Source organism: Rhodamnia argentea, chromosome 7 (assembly GCF_020921035.1).
Source record: "Rhodamnia argentea isolate NSW1041297 chromosome 7, ASM2092103v1, whole genome shotgun sequence".
Taxonomy (NCBI): Eukaryota; Viridiplantae; Streptophyta; class Magnoliopsida; order Myrtales; family Myrtaceae; genus Rhodamnia; species Rhodamnia argentea.
Genome location: NC_063156.1, coordinates 9462136 through 9486753, shown reverse-complemented (window position 1 = coordinate 9486753; position 24618 = coordinate 9462136). Strand labels below are relative to the sequence as shown.

Genomic DNA, 24618 nt, shown 5'->3' with positions numbered 1-24618 from the left:
TTCTTCTTCCTTCTGATAAGTTGGCATCGCCCGTCATCACCACCATCGACGTAGCGTCCATAATCCCCATCATAGTCTTCCCCCACTTCGTCGCTGCATCGTCAATCATCACTGCCGCGTCCATCACCACCACGGCGATCGCTGCTTTGTCTTCTTCAGCATCACCTTAATCCCAATAGACCCGAATGATGAATCCCTATTTCCCGAGAACCTCACCCGAGGGCGAGGAAAGATACCAAAGAATTGCCGAACGATCTAGAGCTCGCTTTCATCGACTTGAATCCGCCACCTCTTTTCAAGTTCGACAGAACGAATATAAACAACTGGATATGAGCCTTACCCCTTATAATCTCGAATCGCTGTACACGACCTTAGTTACTTCGCAACGTATTTGACTGTTGGCTCGCATTCCTATACTTCACACTTGGTGGTGGATACGGGTGGTGATATTTTATGGATGCAACGTGGAGGATGCACCAATTGCTCCCGCATCATGCAAGGTAACTTCGAGAGAAAGGAATTGCCACCATACCGGCCCTTACCTAGCAATGATTACCCGTGGTTTTCCTAGACTAATGAGTGCACGGATGAAATAAAATATGCTGCATATGGATCATCTGACATCTACAGCAAATGGGCGGTTGGATTGGGAACCTTGGTTACAGCCTCGAAAACCACGAATTTGACTAGAAAGTGATCATAGAAAGTAACATCATTGCCGGAATTCGTAGGCTTCGGCCAAGTGCAGCTTTGGCGGTGGTGGTATTCGGGGTTCGAGTCCGGAGGTGGCAGCGGGAGGTGGTTGATTCCGACCGCTGGTGGCAACTGCGTGGCGGTGCCAGCGGTTTCTCTGGTCTCTGTGGGAAGAAGCATGAGAGAGAGAGAGAAAAAGAGAGAGAGAGAGAGAGAGATGACGTGAGAGAGAAACTAAGTCGACATGGGTGCCATGTAGACTCCACGTGGTTGCCCACATGTACAAATTTACTAACAAGATTAAAAAAAAAAAACGCGTCGATGTTCACGCATGCTAATGCCGTGAATTAGAGACAAAAAAAAATGCCGTTAATTATTTTAATTAAAAGAGTATATTGAGTGAAATTATGAAAGTACAAGGGTTAATATTGAAAATAAAAAAAGTTCACGAACAATATCTATCATTAAAGAAAAGTTTAGGGACCATAAATGTGGTTAGACCCGAATTAAATGAGTTGAATTGAGCTGATCTAACTTTAAAATGGCTCGAAAAAATCAAATTGCTTTTTTAGAATATAATGTAGAGGTATGATAATTTTATTATTTAGTGTTTAATCTTTTTTTTTGCCTGTTAACTTCTTATAAAAGTTGGCAACCTACTTTTTGAAAAATTTCTCACTCGTCTTATGTGAAGCGCTTTATGGTGACATAACTGAAAGCTCATCTCCTTCACTATTTTCATCTAGAATGACTTTTGTTACTATAACGAACCTTAATTCGAGTCCCACGTGTTGGTGCAAAAAAAAAAATCTGTAATTTAAAGCAATTCGATTTATAACTTATATCATATATCCGACGATGGTGGGGGTTTATATTATCAGTTTAGATTGCTATAAATCACCATTAAATTTTTCTCGAGTTTCATCATCAATTTTGATATACTAGAGATTAAATCTTTTTTCTTTTTTGGGTTTGAACTAGAGATTAAATTCGAAAATATATTATATTAATTTTTTTTCTAATATCCAAATTAATAAAATAAAAAAAATGGTATAATTCTGGACTATATATATGCCGATAATCTACTTCATTCGTGCGTTAAGAATCTACTTCATTCGTGCGTTCCCTCCTCGCCACCCCTCTCTCTCTCTCTCTCTCTGAGTCCACGCAGCTGCGATTCTGCTAAAGAACACGAGCGAACCGAGCGCCTTGCTCGCAACCAGGGCGAAGAATAATGTACAAATCGAGGCTACAAGAGCTGTGCCACCAGCGATCATGGGGCTTGCCGGAGTACGCGGCTTCGAAACAAGGCCCCGACCACATGCCTCGCTTCACCGGCACCGTCTCCGTGAACGGCCTCTCTTTCCAGACTCCGAACCCCTGCAGATCCTCCAAAGAAGCCCAGAACGAGGCCGCCAGGCTGGCCTACGACCACTTTTCCGCGCCGCCGGCTCCTCCTAGGGAATCGCCCCGGGTCGCGCCTCCTCCGTCTCCTTCCGGCGGCTGCAACGCTGTCGGCACGCGTAAGCGCAATAAATTGTGTTTTTGAAATGCGTGATGGATATTCGTTTTGGATGAACGTGTTCTGTGTCGTTGTTGTGATTTGTGGTTCACGATATGGCGAAATTTTGTATGTCACTCAGGGATGATTGCTTCAAGTAATTTTTGCGATTAGGGGGTGTCGGTAGGATCTTATGGGTGGAGATGATGCGAGAGGGTGAAGAATTTGGCACTCTTATGTCGATTTTTGTTCCCTTAACAGAAGTGTGCACGTTTGAGGCTCTTGTCAAATTACTCTAGCCATAATATTTTGAGAGAAAGTGGAAGTAGAGTTCATTGTGGGATGCTGATCCACATTTCGGTATTTTGAATCCTTCTAATGAGTAGAGATTGAAACTATATCGCTAGTTGCTAGTGTGTGTAAGATCCTTCTAAAGAAACAAGTTTGAGCAAGTATTCTTACAAGTGTTATTCGCACTATTCCATCGAAATACGAGTACTACAAAACTAATGACAGAAATCCCAAACTAACATGACCATGCCGCAATTAACTCAAATCTGACGCAACTCATACGTAGTTGCATATTAATCTTTTGACAAAACCTAAGTCTTAATTATATAGAACATTATTGAGCTTTTTTACTGACAATGTGAATTGAATTGTTTTACCGAGGAAAAGTGAAAACTAACATAGCTTGCCACAATTAGCTCTAGACTGACATCAACTTAGATACAATGCTACATGTTGACCTTTTGACAAAACCAAAACATTAAGCAAATTGAATATTATTTGACCTATTATAATGGCAATAGGCGACATAAAAGTGACACGGGCTTGATGATGTGTCATTAATAGTCATACCTCGGAAGTTGAGCCAAAGCTTTTGAATTTCCATTGAGAAATTGGCTAAAGGGAACAAGAAGAAAGTTAGAATTCTGTCCCTTTGGTTTAAGTGTGGGAAGAATTGAGAACCTAAGGATGGATGGTCGTGTCACTATATTGTTGCCTGTTGAGTGTTGATATACTCTTTCCTTTTATGTTTTCTAATGTTAGGAAACAACTCGTTCCAAGAGTTTAAGTTTATAGGAAACGGGTAAACCTATAATGTGTATCAAAGCATTTCGTAATTGCATCTAAGCCAAATATTATCTATGAACATGAGATATCAACATAAACCCCTCCAAATAAACAACAGGAGATAAGAAAACAATAACAGGAGAACAAGCAGAACAATAATAGGAAGGAGTGCAAGTTCTAATTTTTGACACTTGCTATGATACCGTGTTACAAACCACTTTTTCAGCAAAGTGTAATTTGTCTGGAAATGGGCTTACAGCGTATATCATGCATATTATTTAGCAGTTGTCCAGCATATGTTGAAGTTATATATTTTCTGGGGAAATTCTGATCCACTTGTTGGGTATACAAATTTTTGGCTCAGCTGGTTAGAGCGTTAATTCATAGACCATTTGCTTCAAAATATGATTAAAAACTGTACTCCTTCGTTGTAGTGGCATACAAATAATCAATGTCACACCTCATTTGGCGTCTTCCTGTTGCTAGAGTCATCTTGTGTATACATGTCTCTGATATTGCCTGTATTCTCCTAAAACTAGAGAACTTGTTCTTGAGCATTGGCATTATCACACTGCTTAAGTTTTCATATATGATGTAGTTAAGTTGAAATGGATGCAATCACAACTGTACTCCTTCGTAGTAGTGGCATACAAATAATCAATGTCACACCTCATTTGGCGTCTTCCTGTTGCTAGAGTCATCTTGTGTATACATGTCTCTGCTATTGCCTATATTCTCCTAAAACTAGAGAGACTTGTTCTTTGAGCATTGGCTATTATCATCACTGCTTAAGTTTCCATATATGATATAGTTAAGTTGAAATGGATGCAATCACAACGACGTTGATGTGTCGTGGTTGGTAAATGATGTCATGCTTATCTATTGAAATGTCAAAGAAGTCTGGAAAAAGAATCGTGTGGTGGGATGATTGATGGTTCTGATTAAAGTCGCCAGTGGAATGAAGTACAGGGTATTGACAAGCATTTTTGTCCTGTCACTTATATACTTATCTCATTGGGTTCATTTATGCAGGTGCTTCAAGTGAAAATAAAATGTTACTCCATCATCTTGCCACTGTTGGTGAACGTGCAGCCAAAACTGCCAGGGAGAAATGAAATTTCAGAAGTTGCTGAGAGCCATTTAGTTGCCAATTTGGAGAAAGAGCAGCCAGAACTACCGGAGAGCAATGAAATTTCTAAAGCCGCTGAGAGCAGCTCAATCGCCAAAGCTAGTACAGCTGGAAAAGGTCTGTTGCAAGAGGAATGAGCGTTGATAGTCCCTGTCTATTCCAACTGATAATGTTGAGGCCAACATAATCTTCTTTTCGAGTAGATTGAAAGTTTCTTTCCTTAAAAGACAAAACATTCGTTAATTAAGATCAGGTACTAGATCAAGGAAGTGATTCTTTTTGCTGATTCTGATTCACAAAGTAGGCAAGGAGTCAATTGCAAAGATCTTGTGGGAGTTGAAAGATAATGGGCTCCCTTCTCTTGATGGTGGCATTTTTTTTTTGCCCTTTAGTAAAATACGGATCATACGACGGATTGGATTACTTGAACCTTCCCTTTACCCTAGTTGCCTCCTTGGAAAAAAAGAAAGGATTATATAGAATGTGCTTAAACTGTCTTGCTCTTTCGTTGGATCGCCTGTTTATGGCATACTTCAAGTTTCTATGGTCAGGAAGCCTACCTTCCTAACTTGTGAACATGTTTGGCATTATAGACATGCAGCATTTGTATAAAAACCAACTGCAAACATTTGCTCAAAAGAGGAGTCTTGCTCTGCCTATATACTGTTCTGAGCATGAGGGTCCGCCACATGCTCGTCGCTTTCGGTGCAAAGTTTCAAATAGATGGAAGAACCTATGAAACTCCAGAGTTTTATAATACGTTGAAAGAAGCTGAACATGCATCAGCCAGAATTGCTCTCATGTCATTGTCTTCTGATACGTCTCATGAGGTAATTCAAAAAGGCAGTTGTTGCTAATTATTTTTATATCCGTATGAGTGCAGAATCCTTTCAAATTTTTTGATTTTTCTGTCATTTTGTTCCTTCTCCAGGCCGATTGTGCTTTATACAAGAGTCTTTTGCAAGAATTTACTCAGAAACAAGGTCATTGCCTGCCAGTTTATGAGACGGTGAGATGTGATGAAAGTCATATACCAACTTTTGTTTCAACTGTGAAGATAGACGGAGAGAGTTTTATGGGGCAAGAAGCAAGAACCAAAAAGATGGCAGAGACTAGTGCTGCAAAAGTTGCTTACGCCATTCTCAAAGAGCGTTCATCCGGTAAGTTGCTCATTTCTTTTTCGCATTACCCATCTTTAAGCAGTCAATATGGTATTATTCTGGATTAACTACTGGAAAAAGACAACTTGATTGACGTTAATTGAGGCCATTGTTGTCGTTTTCTATATCATGGCATGCTTTGGTGTCTTTATTAAGTGAGAGAAATCTAGTAATTACTTGTTGCTTCTTTTTCAAACTGTTGTGTTGCCTTAAAAAATGAGTAATTTGCCTTCAGTTGCTCTTGTAGCAAAATGAGTGTGCTGTAAACAATTACCATAAGATAGATTAATAGCAGTCCTTTTCATGGTTTAGAGAGATAGTTATTTTGAAAGTATTATTTCATGGTTTTCTCTCCTGTGTTGTTATTTGAGTAATTGAAAACTAGCTGACATTCTGGAATCTACCATTCATGCTAAATGTTGTAAGAGGATAATTTGATTAGATTTTGTGTGAGACCAAAACCTGGAAAAGATTATACCATTCAGTGTCCTGTTTTTCGAACGTAAACATCATTCTGGTGTTCAAGTTATGGCTGACTTTAAATGCATACATGCTTTGACGCCGTGTGTGCTGTGAGGTTTAAACTAGATCCAGCTTCTTCTTTTCTTTAAGGCCCTTTCAACTACGAATCAATTCTGTTTCAGCATTTATATTATGTTAGGGAAAGATTGGGGATAATGGAAAGATGACATCAAGCCATGGCAATTGGCAAATGATTTTGAGTTAGATAAACAATTGACTTTGCAGTATAACATTTCTGTGTATGGATAGTGCTGCAGTACCAGGTTTTTCTGTAAGCTAAAGGTTGCTTTGTTTCTTGACCTTGTAGTTGATCCATTAGATCAGTAGGATGTGTGCAAGACCAAACCCTTTTAACTGGAGTCTTTACCTAATGAGTTCCTTTGGAACTACGCTATATTCTACTTTCGTGGAAAAGGTTCTCAACCTATAGGAATTTTCTGTGATGTTTGGAAGATGGTAGTGATGTGAAATTCTAGATCCTTTCAATTGAGTAGAAAGTTGAACAGAATTGTACCCTTTGGATCAAATTTAATGGTTGGGGACATTTAATATTCACGTTCAAATGAAATCATCTTTTCCTTATCTCTTTGAGTGTTTAAAAAATACAGTATTAAAATGAGTCCATTGCAATTGATTTGTTCAGGCAAAATAAGTGCAAGCTCTACTTCCCAATCCCCTGTGCTTCAAAGAGAAAAGGCGGCTTCGTCATCATATTGCTCGCCAGCAGATGACAGTACTGGGTGCCAGCAGAAGGCCACAACTGGACTTACTCCTAGCGTGATCTCAAATCATAGTTGCTCTGATGGAAAGCATATTGATAATAATGGTAATCTTTTTAGTGTTTTAATGTTGTCTCCTCTTTTACAAATACCCTGATTGACATTATAACATATGCATGCTATTAGCTCCTATTGCGCTTGAACAACATAAAGATGGGCCTGGATGGTGTGATAAAAGAAGAAAAATTTGACATACCACATAGTGAATTAGTAGGCTAACTATTACCTTTTGTTTCAGTCATTTTATTTCTACATTTTTGCAACGTTAGTCTTAGAGAAAAATTCTAGACTGTCTCCTGAGTTTTTTGCTGGCATTATATACTCCTTTGTGGTTGTTCATAACTCCTTGTTTCTTCTGCTGTCTCCGAACTGTGAAAAGGAAATGGAAGATTATGACTTGCCATTTTAAGTTGAAGTTTCTGAAGGTCCAAAAACATGTACATTCTGTCTCACTGTTTAATTGTTGAGGTTTGACAAAGCGTAAAAAAGACAATTGGTAGTAGTAATATTTACCTAGAAAGTTGAGAAAGCTTCTATTGTTAACTTTAAGAATACATGCGACTTGAGTGAACAATGTTTTAAATGCGGACTGAGATAAAGATCTTATGGTTCTGAAAGTGGAGACTTGTGAAAGATATTTTCTGCATGCATATTGTGACTCAACCTCAAATGTTGAAGGTGACAATGGCCCTTCAATCATCGAAATAATAGACTCATTATAAATTGGAGAATATTCGATTCGGCAAAAATAGAGTTGATGCTACCAACAAGTGTCTGGACTCAGCAATTATCTGTGATATGGAGACCTTGACCTTCTAAAGTGACTTATATTGGTGTGTAGTCGTGTACTTATTTAATAAACTAGAGAGATGATTAAGCCAATCAAGATGATTAGGTTCTCTAGAAGCTAGTTGCTTTCAAGTGTGGGGGATGTAGCTTGGTATTGTCAATGCCAGTGCTATGTACTAGCATACATTCATGTTATGTCTCCTTGAGTATTAGACAAAGTCATTATCTCATGCATATTCTGATCTAAATTGGATGACAGAGAAAGTTGAAGCTAGCAACGACAATCTCCCAGGTTTATCTAGTGGATTAGATACATCCATAAGGAGATCTACTGACCAATTCATACCAAACATGGCAAATGCTCATCTGAGGGATCCGTCCCTAGCTGTTCTCTCTTCGTCTGAAGATGCTTCCTCCTCATCCTCTTCCCTCCCACAGTCCACTGATGCGGTTATCAACTCCACTGTTCTGCCACCAGCTGAATTGAATGGCTTATCAAACAATGTGGTTACGGTGTTTTCACGCGCATCAAACATGACATTTCCTCTGCAGAGAATAGTTCTGAGTGATGAAACCTGGGTTGCTGTAAGTGCAGATCCAAGTTATAGGGGCCATGCAACCTGAACTTAAGGAAATATTGTACAGGTCATGGTTGTTCAAGGCTCATAATTATCTGTACTGTTCTTGCTAGCTAGGGGATTCATCTCTATCAATATTTTTAAAAGATCCTACTTTTAATTATTCTCTATAAGTAGATGGATGGAAAAGGTTATATTATGGGTGAAAGTGGAAGTTTTCTCTACACCATGCATAGATTTTTGGAGGTTGCTTTTGTGCTTGAAGCTCTTGAGAGGCTCTTTTCAGTAACAGGACTGCTTGATGTTGTTGAATGATGCAAGTATTAAGAGTACAGGATTTTTTGAAATACTAAATAAGCCATAAGTGTTAAGTCTCTCTTAATTTCATTACGGCATTCTTTGTCGAAATTCAAAAAGAATGCTAATTGAATGGGGAAAATTAGATTTAATACATGGAATCTAAAGTTTTAGATTTAATACAGTGGATGGTTGAACATCAGATTCATCTTGTCTCCTGGATTACAAAATCGCCTCTTTTGTGGTCCTGTTACGACTCTTCTTTCTTACAGCCTTTCCTCATTTTAAAGATGTGATATCTCTCTGGGTGATGTAAATTTCTTTAAATCATGGAGCCCGGGTATCAATGGTACGTTTCTTTGATACCACGCGTGCAAACTGTGGAAAATCCTAAGACTTATGGGAATGTTCCTGTGGATGAAGTACTTGGTTGTCAGTTGAGGCTTTTTGATGGTGATTTTTCTCATTAGCCATGAATCACTTGGATAGTGTCATTGTTTCATCTTGTTTTTGGAGCAGTTTGTCACAGTAAAAGCATCTTTGGTAGCAAGAGGCCAACCTAATGCGTTTAGCACCTTGTTTGTGGGATCTTTATTGCTTTCACAGGATTATTCATAGTACTTTGAGCCTTTGTATTGTGAGTGATCTCAATTCTGAGGTGAACTCCAGTTGTGTAGTGCGCGCTCGTCAGTGCTAGTGGCTTTAGTCGATTTGATCATATTGCTAGGATGACTTGAAACTCTTTATGATAAACCAGCTCGTCCTTGTGCCAACCTTTGCTTTTGACCTCTAGATTATTTCTCTTCGTGCAATTGTCTGTTAATTCTCCTGTCCAGCTTGAGTTTCACGGGGTTAACGTCTTGTTTCTGCATTGGCAGAAGGGGGACAGGAGCACAAGACGGACGGATTAGTTGTAGACAACGGACGCAGAGAAGAAAAAATGCCAGAACAAGATAAAGAAGAGGAGGCGGTTGGCAGTAATGAGGAGAGCCAACAGAATAAGAAAAGAAAGACGTGACATTTCATTTGGTTTCACATGATCTTAGTGTAGCCATCTAAGGAACTTGGAAGCTTATTTTTCTCTGTTAGGGGTTCAGAAGTTAGTTCCCTCGGTACATAAATGTACACGTGCAAACTATGTTCTGGTCGCTGCGAGAACTTCCCAATATGCCTGGTGTTCACTCTTCGTGGGATTAGTCTTTTTGAAATTTCATTCCCGTCACAATTACAATGCGACGAAATTGGCTGTCGTAGGGATCGATTGGAGCATTCGTCTTTCAAATTACAAAATGGCCGGGAGCGCGTGGGCAAATACCCTTCCTTTGATCCATTTTTGGGTGATCTCTCGATCAAATGAATTGAAGATTGAGCGATCCGTGAGCGTGGATCAAGCTAGCCTTATCCTCCGGTAGCTCTTTGGTGGGTGACGTTACTCCTCGCTGGTTTCCAGGTCATGACGGTAAAAGATTAGACCGTGGGGTGCACAGCAAAGTGTAGAAAATTCAAGAGCATGTGGATCCCCACTAAAGCAAAGCTCTATCTTAGAGAAGAAAAGGTGGTATAAAGCAGCATTACATTATCGGAATTATGGGCAAAAGGACCTCGAATCCAACAAAAAAGGAGAGGTGAATTTCGTCAAAAGGTGTGTGAACAGCGATCCTCGGCTTAATCTCTCTCGCGCGCATGATAAAGGATGTTCGATTACGTGTGGAAGACGAGTAAAGGGGGATCAAAAGGAAGAAAAAGTGAGTGGTGTATGATGCATAGGCCGTGAAAGGATTAATAAGATGGTTGCAAGGAAGGCAAAAGCTGGAAATTTGACTTCCGATATGACAAATCCAAGACATCGATGCTGATTTCTTTGGATATGAAGACGATGAGGTGATTCATTGACTTTTGGAATCGGTGCTGTAAGTTCGTTTCTGCTTCCATTATCATATTCTTTGACTCATTACTTCGCTAGATCGACGATGGTAATCGTAGCGTTTCCCACCACTTATTTGATCAGATTGTGTAATTCCTACGCTACTCAAGCGCAAGTCGATTAGGTATGGTGACCACTATTCAGCTAGAAGGAAGCAAGTGTGCGGAATCATGCAGAAACGATGAGTTTTGGGGTCGTCGGGGTGAGTTGCAACGATGACAAAAAGAGAGAAAACAATGTCGGTATAAGCCAACACGAGCAGCAAGGACTTGTTTGGGAGAGAGAGAGAGAGAGACTCGTAATTTCATTCTAACATCAAACCAACCTAAAGAAGTCTCATTTGCAAACGGTGGCATATTATGATCGTGATTAACAACGAAAGGGGTGCTTGAAAAAGTATCAACGAATAGGCAAGCGCCCCCCCGAGGTGGTGGCCGTCCTCAGGTGTATGCCGCGAGGTGATCTTCGCCTGGCCGATGGTTGGCTTTGTTGGAGTTGGTCATCGTGCTCCACAGGCATTAAATTCTACTTGCGAACGTTGATTCTTTACCCAATCCGAGATGCGTACTCACTGATCAATTGCATAGTATGTGGATATCTGCGATATCATATGAGCAATATATATCAGGCAATCTCCTTTTGTGCGATCAATTTCTTTTCTGGGACAAAATTACTAGGTGTTCATGCATTTCTTCTGGAGGTCCTGACATTACAACCGTCACTTGTGAAGTTCTATCTTGTTATTGATTGTCGAATACGACGGTTAGCACATTATTTGTAAGAATCGCCTGACATTTCTTTAGCGGTACTCTGATGAAGCCTCTATATACCCTCTCAATCGCCGACCTTCCTTGATTCATGGAGAATAATTCTCGCGTTGTTATTGTCCAATGACGTTTGTGGTCACTGGCGCTCTGCCGTAGGTGTTCAATTGCGACTTAACTGTGATATGAGTAGAACGAGCCACGTTAATCTCCTTTCTCCACTTAGCTTAGCATATCTACCTGCATACAATAATTATACAATGAATCTTGTTAGAAAATAACGGAAGCGTGATATTTTTACTCGAAGAGATTGCCAAGTGAGACCTAAGTCCAAGCTCGTTAACATATTTAGTTTGACCCACCTTCAATAAAAAATTTAAGCCAATGAGTTATGGGTCAACTTGTATATATTAATCGTTCCACATCATATCATTTCTCAAATATGAGACTTTTTTAACATAACTTACATGTGCATTTCAACAATCTCCTACTCATCCATGGTCTCTTTTTCAAGAAGGAACCATAAGAGCTGCCATTTGAACCTTGAAACCACGTTGTTGCACCACAACACTCAATTGCCAGAACAGATTAGAGGCTTGCTAATCTACCATCATCTTTGATGCCATTTGTTGGGAAGTGAGCAGCATAAACCCGATACTTTTACTTAGCGAGATCACTAACAGAGAATGCAAGTTCGAGCTCATCAACATATCCGATTAGATCAACATTTATTCAAAAGCTTAAACTATTGAGTTTTGAGCCAATTTGGATATATATTAACTCCTCCACACCATACTAAGAGTGCGCTTGGCAATGGTTCCGATACAAAAAGCCAATTCCGATCATAATTGATTTTTTTCGATTACGTTTTCTCGATGAGTTTTAGAAAATCGAGTCGCGTTTGGTAACCGCATAAAATTTCTATTCTCGAATATAATCTCTCTTCCCAGCTTTTTTCATTTTAGTCAAATAATTGCATCTTGTCACTATAAAGTCAACCTATATATCACCACTAATATAGATCATGCATAATCCATAACTAACCTATTTATTTTGTGGAGGATGAGGGCATATGCAAGATTTTTAAGAAACAACATAAGCTCAATGGACAATTTGCACTTAAATTTTTGCCACCAATTGATAAGGAACTAGAGATGTCAAATAGGTGTGTTAGGTCGGGTTTAGGTCGGGTTGAATATGGTCCGAGAGGAGATACATTCATGAAAAGTGAGAAGCCGTGCCGTGGGGGACAGACCAACTATGAATAGATCTTACTTAGGGCTAAGAGTAGGAACATTAATTCACCAACTCTTATATAGGTTCAATAAAAATCAAGACATGAAAAACTTAAAAAGAATTTTATATTCATAATTATTTTGAATCTTCATATTGACTTATTTAACCCGTTTGACTCATTTTCATGTAATACAAATTTAACGATTCATATTCGACCCGTATTATTTAAAACCTTCTATATTTAACCAAATCATGGAATGTTTATTTTTGATAATTTGTTAAGAAAAATGATATTACTAAAACATTTTCATAGATACAGTGAAATCTTTTTGATATATTTTTTAATTTTTTAAAATTATACTTCGTTTTTCATAAAAAGAAATTATTTTCTAAATGTTTTTAAAAAAGTAATTTTATTTTATTTGTTCTTTTCCTGTTTCTCCGACGGGTAGAGACAGACTTTTCACTTTGTTGGTCTTGTTTATCAAAAGTGATTCTAGAATAAATAATCAACTTTTTTATAATTATTGTTCTGCTCTAAATCTCTTACCAGGAATAAAATCAAATAATTTGAGAATCAGAATCATTTACATTACTAAACAGGTTTCTCATCTTTTTTTGTTTTTAGAAACAAAATTAGAGAGCCAGAATCGTTGTTAAACAAGCCTTAATTCTCTGATGTGGCCGGAGGAGAGATTGTATTGGGTGGTCTTGGATTTTTCACCCTCAAAGCTAGCTCAAAGGCTTTTTCTCATACTTATAAACCAATCACCAAACCCCGATCGAAGTAGCAACAATCCGTGTCTTCCGTGTAACTGTTAGATTCAGATTTGTTGATAACCTCGTTCTGACACCAATATTGAGTGGTCTCAAGTTTTTGTTACCCAAAAATTAACTTATAATTATAAATCGATTACTAGCCTCGTTACACGATAAGACTTGAAACCCCAACAAACTGATACGTCTAAAGGAAATAATGTGGGCTGTCGGATTTGATAGGTCCAACGTGAGATTTATCGTTGCATGAGGTGATAAGCAGCGACAAGATCTCGGTCGGTGATTCAAAAGGTTTGTCTACAACTTCCCTTTTTCGAAAAAGCAAAACCGCCCCCCAATCTCTGGTCGCAACTGCACTCCACTCATCAACAATCTTTGAAAAATGTTTCATCTCTCTCTCTCCCACTCTCTCTCTCTCCCCCTCTGTCAAATGCGGGTGGCCAGAAAGAAAGCAAAAGCTTGGCAATGGCTAAGAAACAGGAATCTAAAGTCTTCATAAATAAGCAAAACTACCATCTTGACAAGGAGGAAAGCACCCAAAAAAAAGCTCAGGTCAAGCAAAAGCCATATGACTCCACCACACTTAAAGCTGCTGCTTCCACTTCAAGTTAAGAATTACAGCCCGCGATAGAGAGAGATGCGACATCTTCATGTACAACTTGGGATCAGTTAACGCCTGCGTCTTGAACATCGGTATCGTCATCTTCAGCTCCTGACTGTTATGGCCGCGGTCCGGAAGCTGGTTGTGGAGGTGGCCGAGGCCACCAACCTCTCCCCCAAGGACGGCCAGGGCGCCTCCAGTCCTTACGTTGTTGCCCACTTCCACGGCCAGCGCAAGCGCACCCGCACCGCCGTCAAGGACCTCTCCCCCCGGTGGGGCGAGGTCCTCGAGTTTGCCATCAAGTCCTCCGACATCTTCGGCAACGCGCTCGAGATCGACGTCCTCCATGACAAGGCCTACGGCCCCACCACCCGCAACAACTTCCTCGGCCGCGTCCGCCTCAGCTCCTCCCAGTTCGTCTGGAAGGGCGAGGAGGCCCTCATCTATTACCCTCTCCGAGGCAAGAGCTGGCTCAGCTGGGTCCAGGGCGATATCGGCTTGAAGATCTATTACACGGTTGAGGTCCCGCCGCCGCCTCCGCCGCCGCCTCAGCCCGCCGCGGAGGAAGCGAAGCTGCTGGAAGCCGACGCGGCACTGCCATCGCCAGTGCAGGAGGCTGAACCCAAGCCGCCCGAGTCTGCCGCGCAGTCGCTGGCTCCGCCAGATGGGGCGGCAGCCGCTGGTTCCACAACTCCAGCCACACCACCGGCTGATGGCGAAAAGCCTGATGAAGAGCCACCCAACGAAGATGCGCCGCCGCCCGCGCCACCATCGACTGAAAATGCTCCTCCAGACGTCGAAACTACTGTAGAAGCCGAATCGCCCGAAACAGCAGAGGCAACTTCAGAGGACTCCCAAGAAGTGCCGCCACCGACGCTGGCACCATCACGAACTTCCATGGGGCCCGAAATGGATGCAGCCTCTCATTGGGTGCCTCCACCTCCCGTGCCGCGGGAGGTGATGGCTGCTTCCGTCTCGGCATCAGTCCCCGAAGTCAAATTCGCGGGGCTCAATGGTCCGCATCCTCCGATGCCACCGATGACCAGGACATACACAATGGACTCGCTGGACAGCGTCGTGATGGAGCGGTCGTCGTTCGATCTGGTGGAGAAGATGCACTACCTCTTCGTCAGGGTGGTCAAAGCCCGGCACTTGCCGACCAACGGAAGTCCCGTCGTGAAGATCGTCGTCTCCGGCACTCACATCAAGTCTAAGCCCGCGCGCAAGAGCGCATCCACCGCTTTCTTCGAGTGGGACCAAACGTTCGCTTTCGGCCGCGATGCGCCGGAGTCCTCCTCCATCTTGGAAGTCTCCGTGTGGGACCCACCGTCTGCCCACATGGACAGCCGCTCTTCGTGGGACGTGGCGGGCCACAAGTTCTTCGGTGGCATCTGCTTCGACGCCTCGGAGATCCCCGTGCGGGACCCGCCGGACAGCCCGCTAGCCCCGCAGTGGTACCGGCTGGAAGGTGGCGGGGCCCACCATGGCGACCTGATGCTCGCCACCTGGATCGGCACCCAGGCCGACGAGTCCTTCCCCGACGCATGGAAGACCGATGCGGCCGGAGACGTGAACGCGCGCGCCAAGGTGTACCAGTCGCCGAAGCTCTGGTACCTGAGGGCCACCGTGCTCGAGGCTCAGGATGTCTTGCCTTTGACGGCGGCGGCGTTAAGGGAGACCTCGTTTCAGATCAAAGCGCAGCTCGGATTTCAAATGCAGAAGACGAAGGTCTCCATCACCCGCGACGGCGCCCCATCCTGGAACGAGGACTTGCTGTTTGTGGTCGCCGAGCCGTTCAGTGACAACCTGAAACTCACCATAGAGAACCGGTTACCAAGAGGGCCGGTCGTGATCGGCGAGGCGACTGTCCCCCTCATGGCCATCGAGAGGCGCGTGGACGACCGTAAGGTGGCGTCGCGGTGGTTCACGTTCGAGGACTTCAGCCGCGAGAAGACCGTGTACAAGGGCAGGGTCCACCTGAGGCTGTGCTTCGACGGAGGATATCACGTGATGGACGAGGCGGCGCACGTGTGCAGCGACTACCGGCCCACGGCAAGGCAGCTCTGGAAGCCGCCAATCGGGTCGGTGGAGCTCGGCATCATCGGGTGCAAGAGCTTGCTGCCGATGAAGACCGTGAACGGCAAGGGATCCACGGACGCGTACTGCGTGGCAAAGTACGGCCCCAAGTGGGTCCGTACGCGTACCGTGCGCGACACGTTGGATCCCAGGTGGAACGAGCAGTACACGTGGAGGGTCTACGACCCGTGCACGGTCTTAACAATTGGAGTCTTCGATAGCTGGGGATCGTCGGAATCGGACGGTCCTCAAGAAGCCACGCCTCCTGATTTTCGTATCGGCAAAGTACGGATACGTATATCTACGCTCCAGGCTAATCGAGTGTACCGCAATTCGTATCCGCTGCTCCTGCTGGCCAACGCCGGCATGAAGAAAATGGGGGAAGTGGAGATCGCCTTGAGGTTCGGCCGGACGGCTCCGACGCTCGACGTCCTGCATGCTTACTCCCAGCCTCTACTGCCGTTGATGCATCACGTCAAGCCCCTCGGAATGGTCCAGCAGGAGCTGCTGAGGAGCGCCGCCGTGAAGATCATGGCCGCGCATCTGTCTCGGTCCGAGCCGCCGCTCAAGTGCGAGGTGGTGCTGTACATGCTCGACGCCGACTCGCACACGTTCAGCATGCGCAAGGTGCGCGCCAATTGGTTGAGGATCATCAACGTGCTCGCCGGGCTGATCGACGTGGTCCGTTGGATCGAGGACACGCGCGGGTGGAAGAACCCGACCGCCACGGCGCTCGTGCACGCGCTGCTGATCATGCTGGTCTGGTTCCCCGAACTGATCGTCCCCACGCTGGCGTTCTACGTGTTCGCGATTGGGGCGTGGAACTACCGGTTCCGGGCCCGGGGTCCGGCCCTGCACTTCGACCCTAAGATGTCCCTGGCCGACGCAGCGGACCCGCAGGAGCTCGACGAGGAGTTCGACCAGGTGCCGAGCGCGAGGCCGCCGGATGTGGTCCGCGTGAGGTACGACAAGCTGCGCGCGATCGGTGCGCGCGTGCAGACGATGCTCGGGGACCTTGCCACGCAGGGGGAGCGGGCGCAGGCGCTTGTGACGTGGCGTGACCCGAGGGCCACGGGAGTCTTCATCATGCTGTGCTTCGTGGTAGCCGTGATACTGTACTTGGTGCCGACGAAGATGGTGGCGATGGCATCGGGGTTCTATTATTTCCGGCACCCGATATTCCGAGACCGGATGCCATCGCCGGCTTTGAACTTCTTCCGGAGGTTGCCTTCGCTGTCCGACCGAATGATGTGAGAGCACTTCAAAACGGAGCACAGGCTCGGCGAGGCTTTATTTTCAGTTCATGCTTTTGCAGAGCACATCAGATAAACTAGCCTATAACACTAGCCTCTCTGTTATCTTCTAAATTTTCTTCAGTTCCGTCTCTCTTCCTCTTGCCTTCACCAGTAGCTGTCGTAATCTTTTTAAATTTCCGACATCTTCCCTTGTCTACAACGTGAGATGAATATATAGCCGAGCCTTGTTCTTCAGGCATGATGAACCAGATGATGTCTAAGTTTCTCATGTACAGCATCTTCATATCCACAAAACTGACTTGATTAGCATTGCTTCAGCAATTTGCACTCTACCGACTTCGCTGTACCATATGAACGAATCCGAATCGACGTCACGCCGAACGAACATTGCCATTGCACAGGAACACAAACTCACATGTAAGCTCGAACACAATATGAAGTCCACTTCTGCAGAAGTGCACTCATGCGAAGGAAGGTGATACAGGAGAAGGTTTCAGGTGAACATGGCAGTCGAGCCACTATATTCAGAGATTCCAGAACCTAAAGATCTTGGGTCATATAGCTATGGCTTGTCCATTTTAGATTCCTAAGTACCTTCTAAATTCCTGATGAGAATGTTAAGAGTTGGTTCTTTCAGGATCTGAGACTAAAGCTCAATAGCAGAAGAAGAGAGGAGTAAAACAGAGAACGGAGCGCACCAAAGTGACCTCCACTCCACATATATGTATAACGAAGCAAGTACATCATGCGTCAATTCTTGTTCCTGAAGTTATTCACAAGCTCGATAAGGCGAAGAGAGGAGTAAAACAGAGAACGGAGCGCACCAAAGTGACCTCCACTCCACATATATGTATAACGAAGCAAGTACATCATGCGTCAATTCTTGTTCCTGAAGTTATTCACAAGCTCGATAAGGCGAAATGGCTGTGGCATCAAAGAGAAGAAACATCAATAACTCCCAACTGGGGGGTTTATGCATATAAACACACAGCCCTACGAGAACAACAACGTCGACAGAAGCTACGCAGGAAACGTTTATCAGGACGTGCTATGCTCCATCAGCTGCAGCAACTTCTTTAGGGGCAGGCTTCTCACAAGTCTCGCCGTTCTTGGCCTCGGCCTCTTTCATTTTCCCAAAGATAAATGCTTTCTTCTCCAGAAGAGCTTCGATTTTGCCATTGACCTTCTCAAGCTTATGCTTCAACTTACCAATGTCCTTGTACTTATCCTTAATGTTTTTGTACTTGCCCCTTGCGCATTCTTTCTTCTTTTCGCCCTCATCCTTCTTATCTTTCTCCTCCTTTTCCTTCCCTTCCCTATGTTTCCACTTCTTCTTCTTCTCCGCTTCGCCCTCTGACTTCCCGAGACCCTCTTCTACGGTGACTTCCCTTGATACGACATTGGGGCATCCTTCTGTCTCCTCCTCATCCTCCTTCGAATCATCACCCCCTCCTTTTTCCTCGTCGGTTTTGTCCATGTGCTTCTTCTCTTTCTTCTTTTTATCCTTTTTCTTCTTCTTTTCCTCTTCCTTTGTATCTTCAGCTTCTGTTCCCTCACCAGATTCAGAGCACTTCTTGTCCTTCTTCTTCTTCTCACTCTTGTCCTTCTTTTTCTTCTCATTTTCTTCTTTGTCATCAGCTATGGATTTCTTCGTCTTTTTTTCCTCTTTCTTACCCTTTTTCTTTTTCTCTTCCTTTCTCTTCTCCTTTCCATCTACTATTTCGTTGCTTTTCACTTCTTTCTCGGTCTCTTCATGCTCCTCAAGCTTGTCGCTTGCTTCATCACGGCATTCTTTCTTCTCCTCATTCAAAACCTTCTCTCCATCTTTTGTTATTTCCTCTTTGCCTTCATCCCTCGTCTCCTTCTCTGCATAGTTTAATTCCCCCCCTACCTCAGCTTTTTGTTCCTTTGCCATGTCTTCCTTCTGGTGCAGTGGATTGGATCTCTCAACGGACTCGTAAGATGATTCAACCTCCTCAATCTTCTCTTCCTTGAACTCACTAACCAAAACATCCCTTGTTTCTGTTTCAGCATTGAGCTCTCCACTTTTCACCGGTACTTCTCCTTTGACGGTGGATTCGTATTTCCCTTCCATGGTGATTTCCTTGCTGAAGTTCGAGATTTGAGCTGCTGTCCCTAAAATTCACAAAGGCAAAGGCACAGTCAGCCGCCGAGAATCCAGGAAGTAATCTAATGCGGGCGATTGTGCCACATGTCACAGGCGGCACTGAAAGAGCATTATTAGACAAAGAAGTTCGGCATCCTCATACGCTCTCAAGAAACTGACAAAATGAAGAACAATCAATTGGCAAACGCAGAGATTCGACGGATAGGAATAGTTGAAAGGTATGAAAAACACTCGGAATGCATAGAACATGGGGATCGGAACTGCGGTTACAAGTTTGAACACCAGTAATTGTATTCGAATGTTGATTCACCTGGCCTATTATAACTAGCATAAGCCCAAGAGAAAACTTCCTCAATCCAGAGACTGAACATGATAATGAATCCTCTGACTATAATCCAAAAGTCAGGGCGCGTCTTAATTAACGAGTCACTGGGCCTTGGAGGGTAAGATCATGACAAACTAAGTGGCCAATCAAGCAAAAATTATCATTAATAAATTTATCAGACAACATAAGCAGAAAGAAACGATTGCTGGCGAAAACCAGAAGGGAAGACCAGCCAGTTTGTCAAGCTATACCTTGCACTGAATCATCCCAACCCCAGCAATTCACAACAAAACGATCAGTACAGAGCTAACCCAAAAGAACGCAACTTTGATTGCAGCAAAGGCTGACATAAATTAAGCTCCTAAATCAAAGTTCAAAGTAAGAACAACGGCTGGCCAAAGTTCAACAAAGAATCAGCGGAGATCTCTGCTCTGTCTAAGTTCCGAAACCATCAAACGCAGACCCACGACAACGAATGAGGGACCAAACCTAACGCAAAACCACGAAACCGGAGAGCATCTGACAGACGCCGACGGCGACAAAGGAATCAGAAGTCGGCTTTCTTGCGTACCTTCGCGTCTTCTCCGACGAAGAGTGATCGGTCAAGAAATCCAGATAGCCTCTGGTTGCCTCGAGGATGTTGCCTGGGATGCAAAGTTCGCTCCTTTGACATTGGGTTGAAGCCTTTAAATAGACGAAAGATGTGAATTGGAGGAAGGTCGCGGTCTGGGTCGCGAAGTTAAGAGTTGGCGCGTCTCATGCGGCAGAGGAGGAGGAAATTCAAGGCAAGAACGCGCAAGACACGCAGCCCCGACACGCACCGACGTCGGTCGGTCTGATTCCCACGGTTAAGGATAAAGAAAAGATATAATTATTTAAATGCTGCCTCTCAACTTTCATCCAATCTATAATATAATCTTTGAATTTTTTAAATTTATTTAGTGCAAAACACCCTTAAACTTTTAATTAATTCGATATAAACCCTAAGCTTTTCTTATATATTCAATTTACTCTCTATACTATATGAAATATTTAACGTTGTCTCTAAACTTGAACTAATAAAAAAAATAATATTGAAATTTTTATATAGTTCAAGGACTAAATTGAATATGTACTAAAAATTTAAAGACCACTTTAAAGAGAATGGACTACATTGTGCGCTCGACTAAAATTCATGAATCATATTGAATAATTTGAATTTCGGGATTACATCACGTATCGTACCGAAATTCAAGGTGAGTCGTCAACCAAAGAAAAGTAGGATCTTTTAAGCTTTGATTTTGCCGAAGGAGGAAGACCATGTGACTGGTCGACTTAATTTGGAGGGTGCTAAGTAACTCGAAGGATAAGGTTTTTGCCGGTCCTTAGTCGTTAAGCAAATGGCGGATGTGACGGCCAGGAAGATCTGCCCAACTATTAGGTGGAATCAGTTCTTTCCATAGCCTTCCTTTCATTCAAACCCATCCCCCAAAGATGTGGACAGAAGCAAGACATGGGAAGGATCTCTTGGAAAACTAGCAGATTGATGGAGAGCAACCTAGCAAACCATTACACCAGAACGTCGAAAGGGGTGTTCCTGAGCATCGGCGCTCGGTTGAGGTGGAAGAGCTTAGTTTGTTAAACGCTCCTCCCGGATCCCGAGATCGAAATCGTCTCGATGGTAGCGCGACGACTAGATATCGTATCGTGAGGATGGAGCTCACCTCTTAAAAAGGTTGGGCGCTCTCATAGTCGAATCTTCAAATGACGATGTCATCATCGTGCATTGATCGTATTGTACACGGGAAAAGCTTGTGTTTAACTATAGAGCTATTTAAATCACGCCATCTTTTATAGAGGTAAAGTATCTGATAATTGAATCCTCTTTATAACCAATGCGACTTAATGAGAAATCACAAAGAACATTATGTAGTTCATATGAACATGGAATGAAACTAATCATACTTTGAGCATATCAGCAATTCCTGGCGTGCATACATCATTAATTGACTAAAGAAAGGACATGAAATAAGTTCAAAATCAAAGCACTCTTTATCCCTAAGCCTATGCTACTATAACCGCACCGTTAGTGCGAGACAATAACGGTGCATTTTGAACCACCAACACTCTTTTTTGAATGATGGGCAACCGGCAACAATTAATAGTGTAATTAGCTTTCCATCATACACTGGCTTTCATTTGAAAGCAATTCACTAGTGTCATGCAAATGACATATATTGATCACTGCCTAGACTTTGGACTTTTATTTAGAGAAGCAAAAGGTTAATATGGAGTTTTTTCAATATGAAGACAATTACGTCCACAGTTACATCGTATTAAATCTTAGTTCATTTTGTCAAAAAAAAAAAAATTGTGGCAATTGAAAATTGAATGCTTTCCTTCTGTCATTGTCAAACAATGTGATGGCAACTCGAAGGATGAGGTTTTCCCCGATCCTTAGCCGTTAAGCAAATGGCGAATGAGTAGGCCAGGAAGATCTGTCCAAAGATTAGGTTGAATCATCTCCTTCCAATTTGAATTCCAATCCCCCATAGATGTGGACAGGAGCAAGCAACCTTGTCAAGATCACTACATCGTCAAGTGGAAAGGGGTGTTCATGAGTATCGGCGCTCGATCGAGGTGGAAGAGCTTAGTTTGCGCGAACTAGTTATCATATCGTAAGGATGGAGGTTACCTCACTTAAAAAGGTTGGGCGCTACCATAGTTAAATCTCAAATGACGTTGTCATGAATGTACATCGATTGTATCAAATACGATAAAAGCTTATATTTTATTGTAGAGCTATTTAAATTATGTCATTTTTCATAGAAGTAAAATGCCTGATAATTTGATTCTATTTACAACCCATGCTACTTAAATGAGAAATCACAAAAACATTATATATTTCGTATGAACATGAAATGAAAACAAATCATACTTTGAGCATATCAGCAATTCCTTACATACTATATCATCGACTAAAGAAAGGACATGAAATAAGTTCAAAATTGAAGCACTTGTATCCGAAAAATATAATTTGTCATGTGTTTTGTACATGTACAATTTAGTTTACTGTTAAACGAAAGATGGCTTTTTCGTAAGTTGCGTGGGCCGGAGACGGAATTTTGGTTCAAAATCTCGAAAATACCCTTGTTTGAGGCTCAATAGCAGAAGAAGAGAGGCGAGGAAAACAGAATGGGTGCGCACGAGAGTAACCTCCATGCACCAACTACGTACAACGAAGTAGTACATCATGCATCAACTCTTGTCCTGAAGTTGTCCACGAGATTGATGAGACAAAAATGGCTGCGGCACCAAAGAGAAGAAGCATCCTAGGCACACTGCATTATGAGTTCGTGACCAAACATGGTCGACCGAAGCTAATGTCGGAAAACATCTACGGGGGAGGCACTATGGCTCCATCAGCTGCAGCAACTTCTTTCAGGGTAGGCTTCTCGGACGTCTCGCTGTTCCCGGCCTCGGCCTCCTTTAGTTTCCGGGAGAAAAATGCTTTCTTCTCCAGAAGAGCTTCGATCTTGCCGTCGATCTTCTCAAGCTTTTGCTTCAGCTGGCCGATGTCCTTGTACATGTCCTCTTCTTCCTCAGCAGTTTTGGGTTTGTTCTTCTTCTTCTTCTTCTTCTTCTTGTCCTTTTTCTTTATCTCTTCCTTTCCCTGCTCCTTTCCGTCTACTATTTCCTTGCTTCTCTCTTCTTTCTTGGTCTCTTCATGCTCCTCCAGTTTGTCCCCTGATTCGTCATGACATTCTTTCTTCTCCTTGTTCAAAACCCTCTCTTCATCTTTCGCTATTTCCTCTCTGTCTTCATCCCTTGTCTCCTTCTCCGCATAGTGTAATTCCTCGGCTTCCTGGGCTCTTTGTTGCTTCACCATGTCTTCCTTCTGGTGTGACGTGGATTCGATCTCTCAATCTGAAGTTCCAGATTTGAGCTCCTGTCCCTGAATTTCACCAAGGCAAAGGCACAGTTCGGCCACTGAGAATCCAGGACGTAATTCAATGCCGGTAATTATGCAACATTTCACAAAGGCAAAGGAACAATTTCTGGTTAAAACCAGAAGGGATGACCAGCTTGTGAAGCGATACCTTGCCTACATCAATGAAGCAAAGACCGACATCAACGATGCTCGTAAATCAAAGTCCAAACAACGACTGACCAAAGTTCAACAAATGATCAGCAAAGATTGATGTCACAGTTCCGTAATCATCGAACGGAGAACCCACGACAAGTAATCTATGACTAAATCTAATGCAGAAACAAGAAGCATTTAACAGACACCGACGGGCAACAAAGAACGAGAAGTCTGTTTTCTTCCGTACCTTCCCGTCTTCTCCGATGAAGAGCGGCTGATCAAGAAAAGAGGGTCATTTGGTGTCGATCCAGATTCTAGAGAGCCTCCGGTTTTCTCGGGATTTTTGACGATGCGAAGTTCGTTCCTTTGACATTAGATTGAGAGGCCTTAAATAGACCAAAATTCGAATTGGAAAAGGTCGCGGATTGGATCTTGCGAAGTAAAGCGAGGTCACATGCAGAGAAGAAGAAAACTTTAGACAGGAACGCCCGAGACACGCACCGCCTCGACACGCACCGACCTCGGTTGCTCTTTTTTCCCCGCCGTTCAGGCGTTTCTATAGATCGTCCATCAGCTAGCGAGGAAGGATAACAAGCCAGGGGATTAAATACCATATCTTTAAGCTTCTCCTTAGATAAGAAGGTCAGTAACTGGAGGAGGGCGTGTCCAACTTAATGTTTTTCTTTTCTTTTGCCGTTGTCAAACGATATGACAGCAACTCAGAGGATGAGGCTTTCGCTGGGCGAATGTTTAGGTGAGGAAATCTTTCCAAAGGCTATTGAACCAGATCCTTCAGTACCTTCCTTTCATTGGATTCATCTCCCAAAGATGTGAACAGAAGCAAGAAAGCCAATGCGCAACAACCCCCCAAAGGAGCTCAACTCCAAAGTTGTTAATGGCACTGTAGAGAACAGACGCCATATATACATAAACCTTACAG

General features: G+C 43.2%; 4 protein-coding genes across 6 annotated transcripts; 2 read left to right on the top strand and 2 right to left on the bottom strand.

The window, feature by feature from the left end:
* Positions 1-1819: 1819 nt before the first annotated feature.
* On the top strand, positions 1820-9508 carry LOC115737741 (double-stranded RNA-binding protein 4-like). Its single transcript, XM_030670057.2, is given in 8 exon segments — positions 1820-2216; positions 4304-4517; positions 4994-5118; positions 5120-5230; positions 5332-5560; positions 6726-6908; positions 7910-8339; positions 9402-9508. Coding segments are annotated over 5 exon segments (1011 nt in total). The 5' UTR covers positions 1820-2216; positions 4304-4517; positions 4994-4995; the 3' UTR covers positions 8275-8339; positions 9402-9508.
* Positions 9509-13853: 4345 nt separating this feature from the next.
* On the top strand, positions 13854-17290 carry LOC115737738 (FT-interacting protein 7). The gene has a single exon (XM_030670054.2). It carries the CDS (start codon positions 13948-13950, stop codon positions 17155-17157), a length of 3210 nt encoding a protein of 1069 aa, XP_030525914.2. The 5' UTR covers positions 13854-13947; the 3' UTR covers positions 17158-17290.
* Positions 17291-17981: 691 nt separating this feature from the next.
* On the bottom strand, positions 17982-20419 carry LOC115737742 (nucleolar protein 58-like). The gene is made up of 2 exons (XM_030670062.2): positions 20184-20419; positions 17982-19295 (listed from the first exon to the last, which is right to left on the bottom strand). Exon 2 carries the CDS (start codon positions 19252-19254, stop codon positions 18208-18210), a length of 1047 nt encoding a protein of 348 aa, XP_030525922.1. The 5' UTR covers positions 19255-19295; positions 20184-20419; the 3' UTR covers positions 17982-18207.
* Positions 20420-22780: 2361 nt separating this feature from the next.
* LOC115737745 (ABC transporter F family member 4-like) lies at positions 22781-24415 on the bottom strand. 3 transcript variants are annotated; one of them, XM_048282540.1, is made up of 2 exons: positions 23926-24415; positions 22781-23546 (listed from the first exon to the last, which is right to left on the bottom strand). In XM_048282540.1, the coding sequence occupies exon 2, from the start codon at positions 23478-23480 to the stop codon at positions 22989-22991; it is 492 nt and encodes a 163-aa protein (XP_048138497.1). In that variant the 5' UTR covers positions 23481-23546; positions 23926-24415; the 3' UTR covers positions 22781-22988. The 3 variants fall into 3 exon arrangements, with proteins under 3 accessions (XP_048138497.1, XP_030525926.2, XP_030525927.2); XM_030670066.2 differs by having other exon boundaries at positions 24195-24415; XM_030670067.2 differs by having other exon boundaries at positions 24199-24415.
* Positions 24416-24618: the final 203 nt, after the last annotated feature.